The 25,919-nt window shown below is 46.1% G+C and overlaps 2 protein-coding genes across 8 annotated transcripts; one reads left to right on the top strand and one right to left on the bottom strand.

Annotated features, from left to right (window-relative positions):
• Positions 1 to 204: 204 nt before the first annotated feature.
• c8a (complement component 8, alpha polypeptide) lies at positions 205 to 10,299 on the bottom strand. Its single transcript, XM_086203049.1, has 11 exons — positions 10,164 to 10,299; positions 9,955 to 10,063; positions 6,277 to 6,424; positions 5,934 to 6,081; positions 5,052 to 5,241; positions 4,793 to 4,975; positions 1,628 to 1,868; positions 1,402 to 1,533; positions 1,021 to 1,178; positions 675 to 900; positions 205 to 427 (listed from the first exon to the last, which is right to left on the bottom strand). The coding sequence occupies exons 1-11, from the start codon at positions 10,259 to 10,261 to the stop codon at positions 276 to 278; spliced, it is 1,785 nt and encodes a 594-aa protein (XP_086059175.1). The 5' UTR covers positions 10,262 to 10,299; the 3' UTR covers positions 205 to 275.
• Positions 10,300 to 10,693: 394 nt separating this feature from the next.
• Positions 10,694 to 25,532, top strand: LOC147261141 (uncharacterized). Of its 7 annotated transcripts, XM_086203039.1 has the most exons (20): positions 10,695 to 10,919; positions 16,247 to 17,174; positions 17,303 to 17,479; positions 17,636 to 17,866; positions 17,966 to 18,167; positions 18,262 to 18,377; positions 19,007 to 19,032; positions 19,156 to 19,196; positions 19,285 to 19,329; positions 19,465 to 19,597; positions 20,530 to 20,689; positions 21,512 to 21,635; positions 21,711 to 21,742; positions 22,026 to 22,089; positions 22,192 to 22,229; positions 22,395 to 22,458; positions 23,317 to 23,409; positions 24,653 to 24,666; positions 24,924 to 24,957; positions 25,098 to 25,528. In XM_086203039.1, the coding sequence occupies exons 1-20, from the start codon at positions 10,911 to 10,913 to the stop codon at positions 25,165 to 25,167; spliced, it is 2,601 nt and encodes an 866-aa protein (XP_086059165.1). In that variant the 5' UTR covers positions 10,695 to 10,910; the 3' UTR covers positions 25,168 to 25,528. The 7 variants fall into 7 exon arrangements, with proteins under 7 accessions (XP_086059162.1, XP_086059161.1, XP_086059160.1 ...); XM_086203036.1 differs by having other exon boundaries at positions 10,694 to 10,919; positions 17,636 to 18,167; positions 22,032 to 22,089; positions 22,195 to 22,229; positions 25,098 to 25,532; XM_086203035.1 differs by having other exon boundaries at positions 10,694 to 10,919; positions 17,636 to 18,167; positions 22,032 to 22,089; positions 25,098 to 25,531.
• The last annotated feature ends 387 nt before the right edge of the window (positions 25,533 to 25,919 follow it).

Raw genomic sequence — 25,919 nt, 5'->3', positions numbered from 1 at the left:
CCTGGGGCAGCAAACCATTCAGGATTGGCACTGCACAAGGAGCAGGCAGATGGAGGGACAGGTGAGGGTGAGGAGGGGTGAGGGACAGGTGAGAGGAGGGGCTGCAATCCCCCATTTTACCTGTTGGATGGCACTAGATACTACACAGTAGATTTGGAAGCGTTTCACATAAATTCCGACAATGACACACAAGATGTCACAGTTTCAGATTCAGATGACATTTTATTGTTGATGGTGGCAAAATGTTGAGTAAACAAGTTCATCATCAGCACCGCTTAACAGCGCTGAGAGTGTGACGAGGACCCCGGGCACGTCACTCCGCCCCCGTCAGGTGGGGGATTATTACAGGTCCTGGTCCGATGCTTCGTCCCAGACGTACAGGTTGACCAAGCTCCCCAGCAGGACCAGGACCCGTCGGTCCTGGTTTCTGTAAGAGTACAGGATGAGTTAGCCAGTTGTTCTGACACCGCCATGTTCTGATTTAGCTCAGGTTAGTTTAGTTGAGGGACAGGAGACAGGCAGACTGGCTTTGATACTCACTGTTCATAAGCTGGGTTTATCAGAAAGAAAGGGTTTGAACGATTGCTAACCTAAGCTCGCATATTCAAAGAGGACAGTTTTTATCTTTTAATGTAAGAAATACAACGTTTCTGTCACGTTGACTGGAGTCCCACCTCTCCGGTGACTCTCTTCACAGGCCTCGCCCTCAAAGCTGGACTTGCAGAGGCAGTTGCAGGAGGTTCCGGTGAGCACAGGGATGCCATTGTTCCTGCAGGGGGCGCAGCGGCAGGAGTGGAACTGCTGCAGATACTCATCCCAGCCCCTCTGCAGGTTGGCCAGCCTGGCACCAACATGGTTAGAGGCTGTGCTGAGGCGCACAAGCTCATAGATGGGCATGATCTGGGTCAGAGAGGAGGAGCCAAACAGATGAGCATACCAGACAATGAATTCTGACATGTTCTCTTCTCAAAAACAAATAATATAAAATACTGTGAATTACACTTTATTCCAGTGAGGTACCTCATATTCAACAAGTGTGGGGTTGTATTTAAGGGTTGCTCCCCATCTCCGGTAGGTGTCAGGGTTCCTGATGGCCAGCACGCCGCCGCTGGTGTCTGTGTTTCCTCCCTTCACTAGAGTGATAATGTCCTCAATCACAGCTGAACCAGAGGAGCCATCTGTTCCACCAAGCAAAGAGGAAATACGCTCTGATAACATACCACTACAAGAATGTCATCTGTAGGTGGAATGAAAATCAGTTACAAACACAGAAACGTCACTAATTAAATGCGATGTGGACCTGGTGTGTCCTGATTCCCGGGTCTGGGTGTGACTATCATCAGGATCGTGTCTGTCATCGTGCACCATCGACATCTTCGTTGATCTGAAGTGCCGTCTCACCTTGGCTAAATTTTCCATCTTTGTCACACAATTGCCCGCCCACTTTAAGATCCACTTGTGCGTAGTTGCTGAGTGGACCACCTAAACCAATGGAGGCACCAAAGCATGTCCCAACTTGTTCACCCTCAATTTCTGCAAAAGATAATAAGTTGGAACAATAAAAATGTTCTTTTTACTACAGTATAGGAGATGATTTTATATGAAGCAAGTGAAGAGGCCACAGTACGTGATTCAGCCATGGCTGTTTGGTTGACAACCACAACATACTCCAGGGTTCCTCCCATCGCTCCTTCAGTCACATAGTGGGTTCCGAAAGTGTTGAGGAAGTGGGAGTACATGCCAAAGTCATACTGCTCTGGGAGCTCCATCAGCGCCATGTAGAAATCTTCATGAAGCATCAGCTCATTGCTCCTCATCTTGAAGAGGGCTGTCTGCACTCTGGACGCAAGTCTAACAAACCCGAGGTGCTGAGAAGAAAGAGACGCGGTCTCTGAACCTGCATTTATCGTTTATGTCCAAGTCAGTAAAAGTGTGGGTATCTCAAAAAGAGTCATTTCTTCAGTAAGGAGAGAGGTCGCCATTTCCAGTCTGGATTCAGGGAACACCATAGCACTGAAACAGCACTGGTCAGAGTCTCTACTGATCTTCTTATAGCGTCAGACAGAGGTCTTGTCTCTGTCTTTTTGGACCTCAGTGCTGCATTTGACACCATCGACCACAGCATCCTGCTACAGAGACTACACCATGAAACTGGGATTAAAGGACCTGCCCTAAAATGGTTTAAGTCCTACTTATCTGACAGGTTTCATTTTGTTAATGTTAATAATGACCATTCAGAGTATAGTAGAGTTACATATGGTGTACCACAGGGTTCAGTTTTAGGACCGATTCTCTTCACTCTTTACATGCTCCCATTAGGTGACATAATCCAGAAGTACTCGATGAACTTCCACTGTTATGAGGACGACACACAACTTTACAGGTCGATGGAGCCAGACGACACAAGCCAGTTTACTAATCTGCAAGACTGCCTGAAAGACATGAAATCCTGGATGTCCTCTAACTTCTTACTGCTAAATTCAGATAAAACTGAGGTCATCGTGTTTGGACCTGAACACCTCAGGGACACTTCTCTAACCAGATCACTACTCTAGATGGCATCACCTTGACCCTGAGGACAACTGCAAGGAACTTTGGAGTCATTTTTGACCAGGACCTTTCCTTCAGCTCCCACATAAAGCATGTGACTAGGACCGCCTTCCTCCATCTGCAGTATCGCTAAGATCAGGAACATCCTTTCCCAGAGTGATGCTGAGAAACTGGTGCATGCATTTATCACTTCTAGGCTGGACCACTGCAACTCTCTCCTGTCAGGATGTCCCAACAACTCTCTAAAGAGTCTCCAGCTGGTCCAGAACGCTGCAGCCAGGGTTCTGACAGGAGTTAGAAGAGAGAACACATCTCTCCACTTTAGCTTCTCTCCTTCCTGTAGGATCTAGAATCCACTTCAAAATCCTTCTGCTGACTCATCAGGCTCTCAATGATGAAGCTCCATCCTCTCTGAAGAACTCATTAGTCCCTCCTGTCCTACCAGAGCTCTCAACTCCCAGAATGCAGGTCTGTTAGTGACTCCCAGTATCTCTAAAACAGACTGGGAGGTAGAGCCTTCAGGTACTGGCTCCTCTACTGTGGAACCAGCATCTCTCCATGGGTCAGAGAGGCAGACACTCTGACTACTTTTAAGTCCAGGCTTAAGACTTTCCTTTATGACAGAGCCTTCAGTTAGGACTGGTTCAGGTACTCTGAACCATTGATAGCTATGCTGCTACAGGCTTAGACTGCTGGGGGACACATCGGGTTACATGGAGCCCTCCCCTCCCCTCCCCTCCTCTCCTCTCCTCTCCTCTCCCCTCCTCTCCTCCTTGGTGTCTGTCAGTCTCTGTGTTTCCACGGATCCAGCGCCAGAGCTCCATCTCTCTCTCCTCCAACTGCTGCCTGCATCGCCCCCCCCCCCATCCCCTACTGTTACACCGGCCCGCGCTCCCCTTCCATGAACCAGTCTGCCATCCAGTCCCCCATCAAGCTGGCTTGCTCTCCCTGCCTCCCCTCCCATGAACCAGTCTACCATCCAGTCCCCCATCAAGCTGGCTTGCTCTCCCTGCCTCCCCTTCCATGAACCAGTCTATCATCCAGTCCCCCATCAAGCTGGCTTGCTCTCCCTGCCTCCCCTTCCAGAAGCTTCCTTCTTCAACTGTTATTAACATTTCCATGTTTCCTACATTCTGTGTTATAAACTGTTTTCTTGTCTGTAACAACATCTCCTGCACGTCTGTCCCTCCTGGGTGAGGGATCCTCCTCCCCTCCTCACCCTGAGGTTTCTCAGATTTTTCCCTGTTAAAGTTTTTCTATGGAGTTTCTCCTCAGTCGATGTGAGGCTCTGAGGGCAGAGGATGTTGTTATGATGCCATGAAGCCTGGAGACAAACTGGTGGGGAAAACAGGCTACAAAGAAAACTGCCTTGCCATTTTGGAAACTTTTGTTGAGTTAAATGAGAAGATTGATGACATTGTCATAAACATTATATTAGCTTATAGCAACTGCTAGCAGATAATTAGCATGAAGATGATGCAACTACAGAGCACCAACAACTGAGGCTACAAATGACCTGCTCGTCTGTTCGCTTGATTTACAAAATGTAAGCTCGCTTTCAAATCTCATACATGCAGATTTTTATAGACATAGATGCGCTATCTTCATATGCACAATTTTGCAATCCATGGCCATGAATGGCAACGGGGGGCTCCAGAGGGAGGACCTGACATTAACAGTCAGCCTGGCTCCATCTACCAATAACAATATTACAATATTACATTTGAATCAATACCGCGTATCTTTCTGTCAAGCAACTGCATAAAAACCCTTTTTTGGACATCACTCAAGAATTCACACACTAATTGAGGCAAAATGTTCTGCAAAATGATGATTACATTTTGTATCCACAAGGTCAAAGGTCGACTTTTATCTAACAGCCTAACATTTTGTGAAAGCATTTTTCTGGTCTTTATGGCATCGTAGTAAAGCCTTTAGTTCAACCTAGCCCAAAAAAAAGGCCCGTAACATTTTAACCCTGTAGTGGTTGGTGGAGACTCTCAATGGAACCTCTGTAGAACAAAACAATCTGGACAGAACCGGTCAGTTTTGAGCTGTCAAGATGCGTCCTAACCCTAACTGTAGATGGCACCAGCTCACTCTTTCTTCATGTTTCCACTCAGTTCACGGTAAGCTAGGCTAAGCTAACTGACTGATGACAGTGGTCTAAATATTCTCAATGAACTTTTGCCAAAAGTTGAGTTACTAAGTTGATAAATTTAGCAAGTATGGTGGATATTACCTGATTTTTATGTTGTGTTAAGTTCCTCAGAAATTCGGATTCCTTCCCTCCACTCAGACCCAGTTTCACGTAATCAATCCCAACTGAGAAACCAGCATTGTAGGAACTTGAGGTTTTCCTTGCATTCAACAGGCTCACCAAATCGCTGTAGAATTCGTGGGTGCCCTCTGATGTGGCTTGAGCCTGTGAAAGGTTCAAGTATGCATCAATTGTCTCAGTCTGTTCATCAAGCTGTGTAAAGAAAGAACTGTTACAGTACCACAAAACGGTAGGTATGAAAGTTGTACGGTTTCCTGTAGTTCTTCTCATCTTCATTGTAGTGGAGGTTCTCACAGAACGCATCATAGATGAATTTTCTCCATTCACCATTATAGACATATTCACACTTCCCCCCAAAGTACTCAGAGTCAAGCACACGATCCACAAACTCTCCCGTCAGGATGTTGTAGCTAGGCAGAACAGAGGGTTGCTTGGTTGGTAAAGACTAAAGAGTTGCATCATTATGAAAAACCTTTTACAAGGCAACAACAAGCAATTGAGGGTACATTTATGTGCTTGGTAGGATGAATGGGCTTCAATCATTCCTGTGAAAGGCCCCTGCAGACGTGGTTCTATGTCTGTCACATTAGCAAAGACCTACTGTACCTAAATATTGTGCTCTAGGGAGGATGCACTTTTGTGGGCCACCATTGATTTTTAATCAAAAAAGAAAACAACTCCTGCAGTGAACAAACGGTTATGAAACTCACATGATTGGATCAGCAAGCTAGTCGCCAGAAATCAGCACCTCTGTTATAACCTTTGAGGCGTAAATGCAAAGGTCAGAGGGATGAAGCTAACATTGGGCTACAAGAATGCTACACTGCGTCACCGCAGCTCAGCTCCACATGTCTTCTGCTACAAGGCTTTTAAGCCCAGGGTTCAGGATTCATTCCTGCTCCGCTCTGTTGCAGAGCTCTCTGTGATCGACTGGTAGACCTTTGGTCTGCTGTCACCTTTGTAATCATTTGTCCTGTTGTTTTGGTATTTTCATGAGAAATGAAGAAAACCACCATTGGTATAACAACTTCTCATGTGCAGGATCACCATCACCTTTACAGATATCTTGCATGTTATCCAAAGGTGTAAAAGGAGCATTCACCCCTGAGTGCCACGTGCAGCGCCAGGAATGGTCATGAGGGTGGAACACTTGTCCTCTCTCCCTTTGACGTCTCCACAGTCCTCCTCATCTGAAAAGTCCTCACAGTCTGGCTCTCCATTGCAGCGAAGCGACTGGCTGATGCAGCGACCTGCAGATACAGAGTCTGTGTGAGACCTTTGTCTGTGTGTGTGTGTGTGTGTGTGTGTGTGTGTGTGTGTGTGTGTGTGTGTGTGTGTGTGTGTGTGTGTGTGTTTTGGACACTTAATACATGAATTGATACACCAAGAGAGAAAAACCCCTACAACCTGAGGAGAATGTTCTGTCTGGATGGAGACAAAATCACCTGTTTCTCTGCAGGTGAAGCTCTCGCCACAGTAATCGGGCACCAGACACTGTGAGGACGCTGTGGAACACGCCTGCTTGTCCCAAAGCGCCTCAAGACAATCCGTCCCACCAAACTGCGAGGGCCTCTCCAAGCGCCGGAAACGGAACTGAGATAGAGATAACACAGAAAAAGCAGTGTAACTGCATTGATTGATTGATGACTGCATGTAAAACATTCATGGCGATGCGATGCCAGTGGTCACATTCAAACTGACAGGAACAAACAAGCAGCTGTGCAGCATCAGATGTGTCTACCAGTCATTCCAACATCAACGCTGTTTTTCCCAGCTAGAAATGTTTTGTTCTGATTCTATCGCCTGCAATGTTCCGCTAATGTAATGGACAACAATGATCCATATAATGATCCTGATCCCTACAATGATCCTGATCCTGACAATGATCCCTGCAATGATCCCTACAATGATCCTGATCCCTGCAATGATTCTTACAATGATCCCTGCAATGATTCCTACAATGATCCTGCAATGATCCCTGCAAGGATCCCGATCCCTACAATGATTCCTACAATGATTCCGGCAATAATCCCTACAATGATCCTGATCCCTACAATGATCCCTGCAATGATCCCTACAATGATCCTGATCCCTACAATGATCCCTGCAATGATCCATACAATGATCCCTGCAATGATCCATACAATGATCCTGATCCCTATAATGATCCTGATCCCTGCAATGATTCCTACAATGATCCCTGTAATGATTCCTACAGTGATCCTGCAATGATCCCTGCAAGGATCCCGATCCCTACAATGATTCCTACAATGATCCCTACAATGATTCCTGCAGTGATCCCTACAATGATTCCTGCAATGATCCCTACAATGATCCTGATCCCTACAATGATCCCTGCAATGATCCCTACAATGATCCTGATCCCTGCAATGATTCCTACAATGATCCCTGCAATGATTCCTACAATGATCCTGCAATGATCCCTGCAAGGATCCCGATCCCTACAATGATCCCTGCAATGATCCATACAATGATCCTGATCCCTACAATGATCCCTATAATGATCCTGATCCCTACAATTATCCCTGCAATGATCTCTACAATGATCCTGATCCCTACAATGATCCCTACAATGATCCCCACTATGATTCCTACAATGATCCTGATTCCTACAATGATCCTGCAATGATCCCTGCAAGGATCCTGATCCCTACAATGATCCCTGCAAAGATCCCTACAATGATCCTGATCCCTACAATGATCCCTAAATGATCCTGATCCCTACAATGATCCCTGCAATGATCCCTAAATGATCCTGATCCCTACAATGATCCCCACAATGATTCCTACGATGATCCCTACAATGATTCCTGCAATGATCCCTACAATGATCCTGATCCCTACAATAATCCCTGCAATGATTCCTACAATGATCCCTACAATGATCCTGATCCCTACAATGATCCCTGCAATGATCACTACAATGATCCTGACCCCTACAAAAATCCCTGCAGTGATCCCGACAATGATCCTACAATGATCCCTGCAGTGATCCCTCCAATGATCCTGCAATGATTCCCACAATGATCCCTGCAATGATCCCTATAATGATCCCGATCCCTACAATGATCCCTACAATGATCCTGAACCCTACAATGATCCCAACAATGATCCCTGCAATGATCCCTGCAGTGATCCCTACAATGATCCTGCAATGATCCCGATCCCTACAATGATCCCTACAATGATCCTGATCCCTACAATGATCCCAACAATGATCCCTGCAATGATCCCTGCAGTGATCCCTACAATGATCCTGCAATGATGCCTGCAATGATCCCGATCTCTACAATGATCCCTACAATGATCCCTGCAATGATCCCTATAATGATCCCGATCCCTACAATGATCCTTGCAATGATTCCTACAATGATCCTGATCCCTGCAATGATCCCTGCAATGATCCCGATCTCTACAATGATCCCTGTAATGATCCCTATAATGATCCCTGCAATGATTCCTACAATGATCCTGATCCCTGCAATGATCCCTACAATGATCCTGATCCCGACAATGATCCCTGCAATGATTCCTACAATGATCCTGATCCCTGCAATGATCCCGATCTCTACAATGATCCCTGTAATGATCCCTATAATGATCCCTGCAATGATTCCTACAATGATCCTGATCCCTGCAATGATCCCTACAATGATCCTGATCCCTACAATGATCCCTACAATGATCCCTGCAATGATTCCTTCAATGATCCTGCAATGATCCCGATCTCTACAATAATCCCTATAAATGATTCCTGCAATGATCCCACAATGATTCTGATCCCTACAATGATCCTACAATGATCCCTGCAGTGATCCCTACAATGATCCTGCAATGATTCCCACAATGATCCCTGCAATGATCCCTATAATGATCCCGATCCCTACAATGATCCCTGCAATGATTCCTACAATGATCCTGATCCCTGCAATGATCCTGATCCCTACAATGATCCCAACAATGATCCCTGCAATGATCCCTGCAGTGATCCCTACAATGATCCTACAATGATCCTTGCAGTGATCCCTACAATGATCCTACAATGATCCCTGCAATGATCCCGATCTCTACAATGATCCCTGCAATGATCCCTATAATGATCCCGATCCCTACAATGATCCCTGCAATGATTCCTACAATGATCCTGATCCCTGCATTGATCCCGATCTCTACAATGATCCCTACAATGATCCCTGTAATGATCCCTACAATGATCCTGATCCCTGCAATGATCCCTACAATGATCCTGATCCCGACAATGATCCATGCAATGATTCCTACAATAATCCTGATCCCTGCAATGATCCCGATCTCTACAATGATCCCTACAATGATCCCTGTAATGATCCCTATAATGATCCCTGCAATGATTCCTACAATGATCCTGATCCCTGCAATGATCCCTACAATGATCTGATCCCTACAATGATCCCTGCAATGATTCCTACAATAATCCTGATCCCTGCAATGATCCCGATCTCTACAATGATCCCTACAATGATCCCTGTAATGATCCCTATAATGATCCCTGCAATGATTCCTACAATGATCCTGATCCCTGCAATGATCCCTACAATGATCTGATCCCTACAATGATCCCTGCAATGATTCCTTCATTGATCCTGCAATGATCCCGATTTCTACAATAATCCCTACAATGATTCCTGCAATGATCCCACAATGATTCTGATCCCTACAATGATCCCGATCTCTACAATGATCCCTACAATGATTCCTGCAAGGATCCTACAATGATCCTGATCCCTACAATGATCCCAACAATGATCCCTGAAATGATCCCGATCCCTACACTCTTTATTTAGTTAATCTCTTTATTTCAAGTGATTAACGGCCTTAAAATGTTCTGTTCATGTGATATGGGGCTGTTTCCTATGACGTCATTAGGACGTGTGACTGGTGTGAGCTGTTGTGGGATCGTTCCCTGCTAGCTAGGTTTGACCTCTCAGGAGGAGTGTTGACATTGTCCTCTTTGGCCTGATGATGATTTATTGCCCATCGCTGTTGAGCTTTTACATTCAATGCTGCCATACCCAGTAAAATAGATCTAATCATTCATAAATCAGACAGAAAAACACCTCCACCTTTTTGTCTGTGCAGGAGTTGCATGGCGTCCAGGATGACCAGCTGGCCAGCTCACAGTTGATGGGTGTTGGTGTGTTCACAGCTCTGGTCCTTCTGGCAGCAGCGCCGCTGGCCCCAGAAAAACTCAGTTATCATCGGAGTCCTTCCAACACCCGCGGATCCATTAAATCTCTGCTATCAAGTGAGTGTGACGCCAGAAATACTGCACCTGCTGTCATCTGTGGTCCCCGGCCCCCTGGACGCATCCACGGACGCGCTCAAATGGATCAACAGATGCAGCGACAGCAGATGAGCCAGTCTTCCCATACTGACTGTCGGCGAGAAGATGAAAACGCCTCATGACCTCAGCTGTGGAGGACTTCTCGTGACACAGTGTTGACCAACCACAGTCAATCATTGATGAAGAGTAAACACACACTCTTACAAAAGTTGGGAAAGTTTAAAATGATTTGTACACAAATGCCGGATCACCGAGCACAGCCATGCACCCAGAACTCGCCGTTCAAATGAACAGATCACAATAAACTAGTTTTAGTTCATGTTTTGATATATTTTCTAGTGAAAATTACAAAGTTCATCAGGTAGCGTATTATTACTGTTGTTAATTTTATTATAATTGTTATTGTTTCTTTATTAATCTAATTAAAATTAATTAAATTATTATCTCAATAATTCAGAAAAATGGGGATATCGTCTCAGGTGAACGCAACAAGCAGAGACACTGACATGGTCAATATCACCGGAAGCAGTGGCATCAGACGACCATGAACGCGCACGTATCAAGGTGTGCGCAGCACGCATGAGTGTCACGCGGGTGCTTTCAAATTGTTTGTAGCATCATTCGTGATTAGCAATTTAGCACAAACTGACCTAAAAGTCCCTCGAGTGGCTGACAAACGTTCAGACGGCTTCCTTCGTGACCGGACGTGGACGGTGATGAGCAGAACCAGCCGCCATGGGAGAGGTAGAGTTCTGCGACCCGCTTCCGATTCAGATCTTTAACGGACCGCCAAGTGTGGCGGCACCGTTCCGCCTCGTGCTCGGTTGGCTATGACTCTCGGGCTGCTGTACACCCGCGGTGATACCGTTTAAGTGTTGAAGACCTCACGTTAGATCAGCTGGCAATGAAAGATTCACCTAAACAACAGCTTAAAGTCCAAAAACACACAGGGGCTAGTTTAATTAGTGATAGTGAGTAGATTGACTAGTGTTAGTGTGTAGCTTCACTAGTAGCTTCACTAGTGTTAGTGTGTAGCTTCACTAGTAGCTTCACTAGTGTTAGTGTGTAGATTCACTAGTAGCTTCACTAGTGTTAGTGTGTAGCTTCACTAGTGTTAGTGTGTAGCTTCACTAGTGTTAGTGTGTAGCTTCACTAGTGTTAGTGTGTAGATTCAGAATCAGGATCAGTTTAATTGGCCAAGTATGTTCACAACATTCAGGGAATTTGGCTCCCGCCCTTGGTGTCACTCATGGAATTCGCAGAATAAACATAAAAATAAACATAAATAACAAAGTATAAACGTCTATAGAAAGAAGATGTGTACAAAAATGGTGCAAAAACACAGTTGGTGCAAGGTCCACAATGGAGTGCAGACTTGAGTGGGTGTCCAGTTGAACCTGAGTGTGTGACCACTCAGCAGGGCAGCAGGTGAACAGATCAGCTGTTCAGTAGAGTAATGGCAGAGGGAAAGAAACTGTTCTTCAGTCTTGTGGTTTTTGTGCGCAGGGCTCTGTAGCGCCTACCAGAGGGGAGGAGTGGGAACAGTTTGTGTCCAGGGTGAGAAGGGTCTCTAATGATGTTCCCTGCCCTCTTCCTGACTCTGGAGGAGTACAGTTCCTGAATGGTGGGCAGGGGGGCTCCAGTGAGTCTTTGGGCAGTCCTAACTCTGCGCTGCAGTCTGTTCCTGTCCTGCTGGGTGGCTCCTCTGAACCACACGGTGATGGAGGTGCACAGGACAGACTCGATGACAGCGGTGTAGAACTGGATCAACAGCTCCTGAGGCAGACCGTGTCTCTTCAGCTGTCACAGGAAGTACATCCTCTGCTGGGCCTTCTTCAGGATGCAGTGGATGTTCGTCTCCCACTTCAGGTTCTGAGAGATTGTAGTTCCCAGGAACTTGAAGGACTCGATGGCTGACACAGGGCTGTTGCTGATGGTGAGGGGGAGCGGTGGCCAGGGCTGTCTTCTGAAGTCCACTGTCGTCTCCACAGTGTTCAGCTCCAAGTTGTTCTGACTGCACCAGAACACCAGTCGCTCAACCCCTGCCGGGATGCAGACTCGTCTCCATCCTGGATCAGGCCGATGACCATTGTGTCGTCTGCGTACTTCAAGAGCTTCACAGCTGGGTGCTTGGAGGTGCAGTCGTTGGTATAGAGGGAGAAGAGCGGGGGGGGGGGGGGCAGGACACACCCCTGGGGGGCGCCAGTGCTGACAGTCCGGGTTGTTAAGGTGAAATCTCCCAGCCTCACCTGCTGACTCCTGTCTGTCAGGAAGCTGGTGGTCCACTGACAGATGGACGGAGGCACGTTGAGGAGGGAGAAGTTCCCTAGTGATAGTGAATAGATTCACCAGTAGATTCTCTAGTGATTGTGAATAGATTCACTAGTGATTGTGAGTAGAATATTAGTGATTGTGAGTAGATTCACCAGTGATTGTGAGTAGATTCACCAGTGATTGTGAATAGATTCACCAGTGATTGTGAGTAGATTCACCAGTATATTCACTAGTTTTAGTAGATTCACCAGTATATTCACTCATGTTTGTAGATTCACTCGTGTTAGTGAAAAGATTCTCTAGTAGATTCGCAAGTGTTAGTGTGTAGATTCACTGATATATTCACTAGTGTTAGTGTGTAGATTCACTGATATATTCACTAGTGTGAGTGTGTAGATTCACTGATATATTCACTAGTGTTAGTGTGTAGATTCACTGATATATTCACTAGTGTTAGTGTGTTGATTCACTGATATATTCACTAGTGTTAGTGTGTAGATTCACTGATATATTCACTAGTGTAAGTGTGTAGATTCACTGATATATTCACTAGTGTAAGTGTGTAGATTCCCTAATATATTCACTAGTGTTAGTGTGTAGATTCACTGATATATTCACTAGTGTTAGTGTGTAGATTCACTAATATATTCACTAGTGTTAGTGTGTAGATTCACTAATATATTCACTAGTGTTAGTGTGTTGATTCACTGATATATTCACTAGTGTTAGTGTGTTGATTCACTGATATATTCACTAGTGTTAGTGTGTAGATTCACTGATATATTCACTAGTGTTAGTGTGTAGATTCACTGATATATTCACTAGTGTTAGTGTGTAGATTCACTAATATATTCACTAGTGTTAGTGAGTAGATTCACTAATATATTCACTAGTGTTAGTGTGTTGATTCACTGATATATTCACAAGTGTTAGTGTGTTGATTCACTGATATATTCACTAGTGTTAGTGTGTAGATTCACTGATATATTCACTAGTGTTAGTGTGTAGATTCACTAATATATTCACTAGTGTTAGTGTGTAGATTCACTGATATATTCACTAGTGTTAGTGTGTAGATTCACTGATATATTCACTAGTGTTAGTGTGTAGATTCACTAATATATTCACTAGTGTTAGTGTGTAGATTCACTAATATATTCACTAGTGTTAGTGTGTAGATTCACTGATATATTCACTAGTGTTAGTGTGTAGATTCACTGATATATTCACTAGTGTTAGTGTGTAGATTCACTGATATATTCACTAGTGTTAGTGTGTAGATTCACTAATATATTCACTAGTGTTAGTGTGTAGATTCACTAATATATTCACTAGTGTTAGTGTGTAGATTCACTAATATATTCACTAGTGTTAGTGTGTAGATTCACTAATATATTCACTAGTGTTAGTGTGTAGATTCACTAATATATTCACTAGTGTTAGTGTGTAGATTCACTAATATATTCACTAGTGTTAGTGTGTAGATTCACTGATATATTCACTAGTGTTAGTGTGTAGATTCACTGATATATTCACTAGTGTTAGTGTGTAGATTCACTGATATATTCACTAGTGTTAGTGTGTAGATTCACTAATATATTCACTAGTGTTAGTGTGTAGATTCACTGATATATTCACTAGTGTTAGTGTGTAGATTCACTAATATATTCACTAGTGTTAGTGTGTAGATTCACTGATATATTCACTAGTGTTAGTGTGTAGATTCACTGATATATTCACTAGTGTTAGTGTGTAGATTCACTAATATATTCACTAGTGTTAGTGTGTAGATTCACTAATATATTCACTAGTGTTAGTGTGTAGATTCACTGATATATTCACTAGTGTTAGTGTGTAGATTCACTGATATATTCACTAGTGTTAGTGTGTAGATTCACTGATATATTCACAAGTGTTAGTGTGTTGATTCACTGATATATTCACTAGTGTTAGTGTGTAGATTCACTGATATATTCACTAGTGTTAGTGTGTAGATTCACTGATATATTCACTAGTGTTAGTGTGTAGATTCACTGATATATTCACTAGTGTTAGTGGGTAGATTCACTGATATATTCACTAGTGTTAGTGGGTAGATTCACTGATATATTCACTAGTGTTAGTGTGTAGATTCACTGATATATTCACTAGTGTTAGTGTGTAGATTCACTGATATATTCACTAGTGTTAGTGTGTAGATTCACTGATATATTCACTAGTGTTAGTGTGTAGATTCACTGATATATTCACTAGTGTTAGTGTGTAGATTCACTGATATATTCACTAGTGTTAGTGTGTAGATTCACTGATATATTCACTAGTGTTAGTGTGTAGATTCACTGATATATTCACTAGTGTTAGTGGGTAGATTCACTGATATATTCACTAGTGTTAGTGTGTAGATTCACTGATATATTCACTAGTGTTAGTGTGTAGATTCACTGATATATTCACTAGTGTTAGTGTGTAGATTCACTGATATATTCACTAGTGTTAGTGTGTAGATTCACTGATATATTCACTAGTGTTAGTGTGTAGATTCACTGATATATTCACTAGTGTTAGTGTGTTGATTCACTGATATATTCACTAGTGTTAGTGTGTAGATTCACTGATATATTCACTAGTGTTAGTGTGTAGATTCACTGATATATTCACTAGTGTTAGTGGGTAGATTCACTGATATATTCACTAGTGTTAGTGGGTAGATTCACTGATATATTCACTAGTGTTAGTGTGTAGATTCACTGATATATTCACTAGTGTTAGTGGGTAGATTCACTGATATATTCACTAGTGTTAGTGGGTAGATTCACTGATATATTCACTAGTGTTAGTGGGTGGATTCACTAGTGTTAGTGAACAGATTCACTAGTATTGGTGAATCTGTTCACTAAAGTCTTAGTCCACTGGGTGAGGCTGAGAGACGCTACTTCTTCATGCGGTGATTGAAGAAGATAAAGGACACTAGCTAGGGGCCGGCCTCTCCAAGAGTGGTATTGGTTGGATTCAGAGTGGATGCCCCCCATGTTTTTCCAGTAAATTTTAAATAAGTAAATATGTTTCATCAGCCAATTCTGATAGACTGAGTCATTTTCACTCCTCCGTGTCAGGATGGACATGGGGACCACATCAGTCAAAGGAAACAGTTCTAGACTTGAGCGGCCGGTCCTGGGAGCCTGAAACCCAAAGACATACAAATCTGATCCGGAAAAAACAACAGTGAAACTGCTAACACAAGTACGTGTTAGATCCCCCCCCCCCCCCCCCGGTTAACATTATAAACATATTTTTCCTCTGTAAAATACAAGATAGTTTTCATATCGTGGCAAAACATTGATGGTAAAGACTTTCTCAACTTTATTATTCAACTTGGAGAAACTGAAGCAGTGGAAGTGCAGTGGTGATGTCAGCCTGCGCAGCTACAGCCACGAAACACAACAAGTACAGTGTTGTCAGGAGAAATGGCTTACTTTCTCGTTGCTATTAGTAAAACATTGTTATTTTGAAAAACTTTACAGCACAAATGTTGAATTGTATCATTTTTATTTCTAAATTAAGTTTGTCTTAATTGATAAATGCCCACTGCAAAATGATCAGTCCTTTGTGTGCATTGTTCTTGATTACCAAGAATTGCGTCATAAATGGCAACATTGTGCAAAATAATCATCACTTTCATGCAGCACTGATTCAGCAAATGAAGTGGCCCAGCTGCAGCCTGAGCTCAAGTCTCTTATCTGGGGAAGGTAGCATCCACTTCTATTTCTGTACTGCTGGTAACTCATGCTATTCTACAGGACGGTCCAATCAATGTCAAAGCTCTGAGGGCCAAGTTCCAGGAGGAGGCTTTGCTGGATCCGTCCAGAACCAGTCGACCAGCTGTGGCAGAGAAACCTAGACACCTTCCTCCTCCTGGAGTCGGCAGCTCAGCGGTGACCACTCACATCACTGCCACCGAACACAAGGCAGCGGCCGCTCCCCGGGTCATCGTCAGAGATGGACTGCGGGCATCAGGGGGAAAGCGACCCAGTTCCTTCCCACCACAACCTCAGCAGAAGTCCACCTATTCTCAGTTCACTAATGGAGACAATACTACAACCCAGTCCCTCAAAGACCGCCACATGCCTCGAGTGCTGCCCACCCTGCCTTTAAAAGACCCACCAGCCAAAATGGAGCACAAACTGGAACCAGTGCCGGTGAAAGACATTGTGCCACAAAGTAAACTCAAGAAAAAGGGTTTGCTGCTTCCTTTCAAGTCATCCAAGGCACCAAAGGTCAGCCCAGATAATGGCGAGGAGCCCACGTATGCCGACTTGACCACCAGACCCTCCAGTGCTCCTGGCGAGTTACCCTCTTTTGAAAAACAGACCCCAGAAAATGGGGTTTGGTTTCAGGGTGACCAATCAACTACCGAGTGCCCCCTCTCTAGTCCAGATACCCCAGTCACCCCTCCCTCAACAGAGACAAGTGTCGACTCTGACAACCGGATCATCAGCACCTTGGAGAGGGCCAAGAAGAAGTTCTCCCGGCGACAGATGCTGATCTCCAGCAAACCAAAGAGCCTGCGTTCCCCTGACTACGGATCCAAGGAGAAGGCGTTCCCCTCACCACCGAAGCACATTGAAGGTGTTCCACCAGACCCACCTGTGCCCCCACCAGTCTGTCTGCCCCACCTGGCTTGTCTTTCTGCTCGGCCCTTCTTCAAAGCCAACAACTCTGCTCGTAGTAAGTTACGGTGTATTCAACAGCTTCAAACATTTTCTGCTCACATCAGAGAGTTCTGATCCTCTGTTCAGATGCCAGCCAGTATTTCTGTGAGCGTCACCTGACGGTTTGTCATGTTTGATCCTAAGAGGCTGCGTTGGATAAGCTGTGTGGCAGGAATAAAGCTCAACTTCCTCCTGTGATGGTCGCTGAGCCTCGTTCGCCCCCGAAGAAGCCTCTGCCTGAGCTGAGGTCACCGGGGCCATTGAAGCCCCCCAGACCTCCACTAGTAGATCTCAGCAGCTACCACCCACCACCCATTAATGGTATGTGTCTTTTTGCCCCCAGCTCTTTAGCTGTGACCTGGCTGTTGTTGAGCTTGGACACCAGTGCCTGGGGATTACCCTGCCTGCTGTTTCCTCATAGCTCTTGTGGTAAGGATGAACATCTGCTCCCGTGCTGATTTTGGTTTCCTTTCACAGAGGTTTTACCAGGTCTCAGCCAAGCTCCAGAGTCGGAGCCAGCAGAGTCTGAACATCTGCCCATCCCCAGCACCGTACTGGACGCTCCGGAGTTTCCAGACTTTGAGAATTCTGAGTTTGAATCCGCAGAGGGTGAAGCTGTTGATATTGCTGCACTAGAACTGGAGGCCTTAGACTTAATCAGCTCTGCGCTTCCTTCACCTGAAGACTTGAGAGGCTCTGAATTTGGGGGTCAGCAACCTGACTTGTTTGATACTACAGAGCCCAATGGGAGCTCTGTGGTCCAAGATCTGAATCTTGGCAGTCAAAACATAATACCTCTCGATCCAGCCAGCTTCCCTGAACCAGAGGACCTACCAGATCCTGCTGCACTGGACGAGTGGAGTCAGAGCGAGGACGTGATCCCAGATTCCCTCCCCATCTCTCACACTGACGACACTGAACTGTCGGCTGCTGAGTGCCACTCTGTCCCCGAAGAGACTGAGCTTAGTCTCGGGGCTGCTGGTAACGAGGAGATCCAGCGGCGTCCCGGGTGAGTTGGATCGAAGCCACATGACCTTTTTTTCACCTTTTGTGTGCATGAACAGTCCAAAGTTGTGCAATTCAAATGTTTTTGTCCATTCCAGTCTACATCAAGACAGCAGCTACTATGAAGCCTACGATAACGTGTACGAGGATGTGGAGAACATCAACAAGTTCATCTTGGGCCAGAACTTGCGTAAACACAAGGGCAGTCTGAAGAGTGAGGATGTGTTATTTCAAAAGTGTTGTTTCACATTCTCGTGCAAAGATGTCTTCAGCTGCAGCTGTGAGACATCAGAGCCAGCCACAAACATGTGGCTTGAAGCTAATGGCTATTGATGGCTAAAAACGGCTAAAGTGTCCAAGACATGTTTACAAACTCTCCAGGTCGTCATCCAGTGTGATCCTCCTGGTCTCCATCCACCCGTACGATCAGTAACCCACAAATTCTTTGATTTGAGCTACAAACCAACCAACCACACCAGCTCGGTTCATCCAGCTCACGTGCTTCGCCTGCTCAGCTGGAGGTGTTGTAGGTTTGTTTTTAGCTCAAGTCAAACTGGAGGAGGAGCTGGATGAAGACGACGTGGATTATTCAGATAATGAGAATTAGAAAAAGGGTGTTGTTAGTTTGCTGCTGTTTGGTTGGTGGGGCTGTTGTGAAGCGTCAGTCTCTGTTGGCGTCAAGCCAAATATAAACGCTTCATGAGCTCAAGACATCACTTTGTGAGTACTTGAAAGAAAAACACCACCATTTAAGAGAAGCATTGCTGTAAAAAAAAGATTTTCAAAATAAGAGCTCTTGCATAATTTCCCTGTCTGTCTTCTTTTGCTGACCTTTTCTTTCAGATCCGTACGCTGACAACCTCCCTGTGGTAAATAAGTTTGAATCTTAATAGAATTTAGAATTATTTTGGGGTGTTAGGTTATATTTATGATCGGAGAGCTTTCTCTCAGTGAGGGAATAATGTGCTTCCAATTGTCTGTGTTTATTTAAGAAGGAAGAGGCGTGTCTTAACATTTGGCCACGGAATCCATGGTATGTGCACTGTTTTACCGTTGACATTGATTTTTGCCAGATGGAAGGCAGCCGCTGATTTTCTCTCACTGTGCTAATCCAACTACAGGAGTAGTGTATCAGGGGAACATTCAGCCCAGAACCATGTCCTGAGGTATGTCAGACATCTCGTCCCCCCTGAGGAGGTGCAGCCAGGGCTCATATGGCTCTGCTTATAGATGCAGCGCTGCATGTGACCTTTATCGAAAACACGCTTCCGTTGCCTCTGAACAGTCCAATCTGTTTTCAGTAAGGAATGCCAAAGTCCCAACACTGCAGATTATAAAGAACAGAAGAAGAGGGAGAAGCAGCGGCTAGAGAAGGAGAAAAAGGAGCAAAAAGAAAAGGAAAAGAGAGAAAATGAAATGAAAAAGAAGTTCAAAGTAAGTAAGCTGGCTTTAATGGATCCTCGTTCACTGGAGTCGAGCTGTTTGTCTGATATTGATCATCCCTGCCGTCGCGCCGAGGGCCTTCAGACGGGTCATGAGCTCAGAAACTGCTGGGCTTGTTTAATTGTAATCAAGAAGAAGTCCTGTCAGTACTGTAATAATAATTATGATGGTGTCACTGTTAGGATTCGAACCCTCGGGGCGGGGCACTCTGGACAGTTCCACACACTTGTGTGCTAACAAAGAATCGTTGAGATTGTCCATCCGTCCGTCTCCTCCAGCTGAACAGCCAATCTAGCGGGGCAAGAACCAGACGCACAATTGGCACTGCATCCGTTTGACTGGGGGATAAAACGTTTAAGGGGTCTTCACACTGCCTCGTGGCCAGCCGCTGGCTCAGTTGTTTCAATAATGTGAAGGCGATCGAGGGGAAGCAGTGTGATGATGGCGGCAGGGCTATGAAGCGGCTGGCGGGCGACCGGAGAGACGAGCCTGCCAGCCGCTGCTGTCTGAATACTCTGACTTGTGCGACACGGCACCTCCTGTGCACAAGGACAACCAAAAGAAAAACTGGGCTTGGGCCAACATTTCAAATGAGCCCTGGATGTTAAATTGTTGGGGGCGGTTACTGCGCGGCGATGTGAAAACCCTTGAGATGATAACCTGTGGCATGAGGCCAGAAAAACCCACCAGTCAGAGGAAGTCACATCCTCAAAGTTGCAAAACAAGAGAAGCGGATTCGACGGTATTAAAGAAGGCGACAATAACAGCACCCACCATGTTTAAAGCAGGAGAGAAACCAAATCAGGCGAAATGCCCCAGAAACACAGCAGGAGTCATGTGATCACAGCTGGAGCGCGGCGGCGTCCATCTCGGAGGGATCGAGACGCAGTCGGAGCCACTCAGCCTAAGATGTGACTCCTCAGGTAACCGGTGAAGAGGAGCCCATGTACCACGCCAAGGTGATGGTGACCAGCAAAGTCCGCAAGAATGACCTGCCTGTGAAGAGCGGCGACACCGTCAGCATCATTCGCACCACCAACTGTCCCAAAGGCAGGTGGCTGGCTCGGGACGCCGGCCACAAATGTGAGTGTGCATACGCCAGTAGTGTTGTTGTTGTTCAGGTGTCATGTTTATGTAGGAATTTGCATGTCGTGACTTCATTAGGTGGAGAGTTACAGAAATGTGGATGTGCAGCTAAAACAGGAGAGGAAACTCACGGCGTTCCGGTCACTGGGATTGTAAGAGGGGGAAAACCTGGGTGCAGCTGAACTTGACCCACAATCTCCATGCAAGCTGAGCTGTAGAATTTGAAAAGTTGTTTTGTTTTCTTCATGTATTTATTCAAAAGTGTTCCAACTGTCCAAGGGAACGAATTCTCTCACTGCCAGGTTGTTTTTTTAGTTGGCCGCCACCCACGGCCAGACGCCCACAGCTCTTTGTGGAAGGAGGTTAAAAAAGCCAATGACAGTTACTTTGTAAGTGCGGCCGTTCTTTTTTTCAGCACCTAATTTGGTTTCATCAAAAACAGGCATTTTCAGAGCAGCAACGTTTTTGTTGAAGCAAAAGATGGATTTGACATTTGGTGTTCATTCAAATGTCAGTGGTCCTCCTCCGTCGGCCGCCGCCGCCTCATCACCAGCCTGCGGCATCCCCAGGTGCCGGCGCTTCTCGTGGTTGCTTGAACTGTCTTCCATCGAACCCTCAGACTATCAGCCTGCTACAGCAAAGCTACACTTCTGTGTTTGTTAGCTGTCCACTACTGCAGACTCCAGAATGTGTATCACAAAGGTGTTTATATCTGATGAGTGCAACAGTTAAAAAAACAGCTGGTCTGTAAGTGGCGTTGCAGTGGAGCTGAGCTGTTTCTGCAGAACCTGTGGTGACGCGTCACCTGTGCCGTTGCAGACGGTTACATTTCAGTGATGAATGTGGAGCTCAATATCAAGGAGATGCTGGAGCTGGGAAAGAAGGCCCAGGCAGCTGGACGAGGAGGCAACCTGGAGGGCGACACCATCAGCATCGGGAGCAGGTAGTCACTGGAGGGTTTGGCCTGCTTGTGCGTCAGTGCGTGTTGTCGTTTGTAACTCGAGGCTTTGTTTTCCAGATCCTCGAGCCACCCTGTACTAACAAGCAGTTGTGAGTGTCTCCTCTTAACTTTGCATCCAAAAGACCTGCCATATGAACTACAAAGTAACCGAGCTGACTGGTTGATGAGTCAGGCTACACAGGTGAACGCTGTGCTCGGCCTGAGCGCCTCAACCGTCCGCAGCACTCGTCACCGGCCTGCTCGGTAGCCAGGCGCTATTTTATTGATTGTGAAGGAGTCTGTGTAAGCTGAGACGGTCTTGTTGCTCATCTGCCTAAACTCTGTCATCGGCAGGCACGCAGAGCTTAACCCCACTAACGTGTGTTTCCTCAGTCACAGATGACAGCGAGGAGTGGGCCTGTGAAGATGAGACGCTCTCACCCTCCTATGGAAGCCAGTAAGGCTCAGCAGTCAGTTGCCTCGGCGCCACGTCGGCTCAAAGCAGCACCACATTGAGAGGGAGAGTAATAATTGTTTCCTGTGTCTTCATTCTGTGCAGCAGCTTGCCCCAGCAAACTGCCCCGGTGCCGGAGACATGTGAGTACAGCCTAGATCTGCCCCCCAAGCTTTGTCATGTGTTGACAAACAGCAGACCTGATTTGCTGACTGCCTCTCCTCTGTTTTACTCTTCTTGCGTAACTGAGCTGGTCCTTCCTCCCTTCCTGCATCCACCTCTTTCCCTTCATGTGTTCACTTGGACAGCATGCGGTCACGCCAGCGCCCAGCACACTCTGAGCGCCACCAACCCGGAGGAGCTGCACACCCAGTAAGTCTGGATGAACGGTCGTTGAAGCAGACGCAGTAGCTTGGTGTGTGTTTTCCTGCCAGGAGTCACCGTACCTGCACCGTGGCTCCATTTTACACATGCAGTTCAAATGTGAAGGAGGAACTAATGGAGGATTTTAGGCTGGCTCTTGCCGGCTGGTCAGGCCCAGGCTGCACGACCACTGTAGCCCCTCTTCCACACATCTGCTTTTTGTGTGCAGGAGGAAAGAGTCTAATCCGTTTTAATCTCACCACCGTGTCACGCGTGTTCTCTAAAGTCATTCAGCCAGCATTAGTTTGGAATGACCAGTGTAACTTGATGGCTGCTGTGGTTGGTTCACTGTTTCCTGCTGCCATCAAAATCCAGAGGCAGCAGAGGGAAAGGGGTCATCGGCTTTTTTCCGTCTTTTCGATTTTTGTCTTCTTTTTATTATGTTTATCCAAATTTGTGTTTTTGTTCATTTTTCAATGCTGGACCCTGGTATGTTCAGTGGATAAAGTGGTTTTGGTAAAGTTGAGGCAATAAAATTCTTCATTTTAGATGACAGCCTTTCTTGCTTGGGTTTAGACTGAAATGTTTCTTGTAGTTGGGCAGTAACATTTCTTAGGTAGGGTTAGGGAATGAAATGTCTTGGATTTATGCAATGACATTCTCCTCGTCAGGATTCAGCAGGAAAACTCCTGGTGTCTCAGGAAGCTCATGATTGGCTTGATCAGTAAAATGGAGCGTCCCAGGGCAGCCACCTGCTGCAGAGGCTCTCTGGCTGCTTCCTGTCCTTTGCTGGCGACCGCCTCCCTCCTGGGCTTGCTTCCACCCTGTGGGCCGCTGCTCATTTGGAATCATGTGTTCACCCTCTAGGAACAGACATGAGGCTCTGCAGAAACTGGCCATCTTCTTCCAACACAGCAAGGAGGACTTGGGTGACGACGGTGGAGGAGCAACTCCTACAAAGTACAGCATCTCCTCCTACCTTACGTTAGCCTGTGGTCACGTTAGGCTGCTTTAGGGGTGCAGCAGCACCGGCACACCCTCGAAACCAGCTGAGGTTGCTGCTGGCCTGCTTCACCAGGAAAGGGACAGATGGGATGAGCGGCTGCTCGGATGACACAAGTATTCGGTACAGATGCGGCGGCGGTGACGAGGCCGAGTGACTAACCAGTAACAACGTGTCCCATACGTGCTCTGTTGAGGTGGGGACGTTCTCGGGTGTCGTTCTCTGATAGGCAGCCGGCCTGTCAGTCATACACATTCCTTCCCTCTGCGCACGCACACACACAAGCACAAGCAGTAAAACCTGCATCATCCCAGATCCACACTGTCAGTTCACTGAAACGCAAAACAAAACCCACCATCATCTGGCCTGCAAACAAATGAACACCCCCCTAAATTTAGGCGTGTGTGTGTGTGTGTGTGTGTGCGCGCACGCTAGCAGACGTGCACTTTCTCTGTCTCAGTTCAGGTTAGTTCGCTTCTATGTGAAACACTCATGACCTCAGTGCGAGTGCGGGGGACCGAGTAGACCAGCAGCTGCTCCACACCAGTCAGGCAGTGGCAGCTCCATCTGAGCGGTGATGCGGCTCCCGCTGCCCTGATCCTAGAACCCTCACTGATGACACACTCAAGGTCAATCCATGTTCTTCTACGGTCCTCTGAAAGTTATGTTGACCGCTCATAAAAAAAGAACATTTGTTACATTTGATGTTTTTTCAACATCAAGAAAAGATTTGAGAAAAGAAGAAGCCAGTAAAACAGGAAAGATTTTAAAAGCACAAAGATTCAGAACCAAATCAATGGAAAGTTGCATTTCCGTGAGAGGAAACAGTTTATGGATCAAAGGGAAGAAAGAAACCAAAGACTCGAAATCAAACATGACCTCTCAAAGAATTCAGCCGGTATGATATAAAGGGGTCAAGTTGGAGTCCCTGACTGATGCCAGTTTCAAAGAATTGCCATGGTTGTCATTGTGGGCCTGTGGCTGCCTCTAGTTGGGTGTTAAATCATGCTCTTTCTAGACGGAGTTCTTGATACGAAGGAGCAGGTTTGTCTTCCTGCTCCGTTTGATTCAGGATTTGGGAACTTTTTGTGCTTTTATTTCTTTTAAATAATGGAATGAACAATCTAAGAAATGTTAATATCATGAACAATTTTGAGTGACGAATGTTAATGGTTTCTCACCCTTTTCTCTGGTGCGAAGTGCTGAACATCCTGGTGAGTGTCCACTAACGTCTCACTGTCACTGGGAACTGGGAAGCTAACGGGCTACGAGCTACTTACAGGTCACCTGGAGGAACTGTCGTGACACTCATGGGGAGCTTTTATCAGAAGGCTTGGGGTGTGTGAGAGAGAGGGGTGTGTGTGTGTGAGAGAGAGGGGTGTGTGAGTGTGTGTGTGAGAGAGAGGGGTGTGTGTGAGAGAGAGAGGGGTTTGTGTGTGTGTGTAACGTGTGTCTTGTCGTCTTTCTCCAGACTTCTTGTGTGCTGTTGAGGAGCCTCCATACCCGTAAGTGAAGATGAACTGGGCCTCTGTGTTGCAGTACAAGTACTTCATGTAGTGTTTGTTGTAGTTAGCTGCACTTCAGGATCTGTCACATTCTCGTGACCTGCGACACCTCACTGCCGTCCTATTGTTTTGTATGACAGTGAACAGGAAGTTGACTTCCCGGAGCTGGAACTCCTTCCTCCCCCGCCGCTGTACGCTGACAGTTTCTGACGCGCCGGCTCGCCCGCCTGCACTGCACATTTCGCTTCCCTGCTCCAGAAGGACCCGTGCGTAGAGGCTCCGTCCGCTGCCACCCTGTACGATGTCTGGTGTGTTCGCTTGGCTCCAGGGAACCTTTGGGTCACCTTCTTTCTTTGGAGTGAATGATGAAATCATTGCACTTCATCCATAGAGAATTTATGTTCGTGGCGCGTTGATCACGTGTGGAGTAGAACATGTGACAATGACTGGAGCAGCTTCTTGTATCTGTGTTACATGTAATAAATGTCATTGAATCATACTTTGGCTGATGTGCCTGCGGTGTCTGACGCTCTGATCTGGTGCTGAGACCCGACTCAGCTCCCGGACCCTCATGCACAGAAGGTCGAGGGAAGATTTAAGTCCATGAACCGAGGCTGGAGCAACTTTGAAATGTGAAAGTAAAATAAAAAACTGGAACCGTATGTTGTCCCAACACTGATCGTCCAAAGCTCTCCAAGTGCCTGAAACCTCGACGTGACTTGTTGTGAAAGATGTGGTGGTGCGTCCGTAGAACCCGACCTCCACGTGGTTGGATGAGACTTCAGGGTGATGGGCTCAGTCTACCAGTGGAACAGCTTGATTCAGTCAGGGTCTTTAGGTGCACTCCCCCTCACCCATGAAGGCCTGGAGCCTGCCTGCTGAAGTGCTGCGTCCTGAGGGTCCTGAAGATCGAGCTGAGCCTGATGGAGCCCTCCATGCTCTTAATTAAAAGGGGAGGGGCC

This window comes from Aulostomus chinensis, chromosome 5, assembly GCF_037954235.1.
Source record: "Aulostomus chinensis isolate RoL2024-O1b breed Wild chromosome 5, RoL_Achi_v1.0, whole genome shotgun sequence".
Taxonomy (NCBI): Eukaryota; Metazoa; Chordata; class Actinopteri; order Syngnathiformes; family Aulostomidae; genus Aulostomus; species Aulostomus chinensis.
The sequence above is the reverse complement of the archived record's forward strand: the minus strand, read 5'-3'. Positions and strand labels throughout refer to the sequence as shown.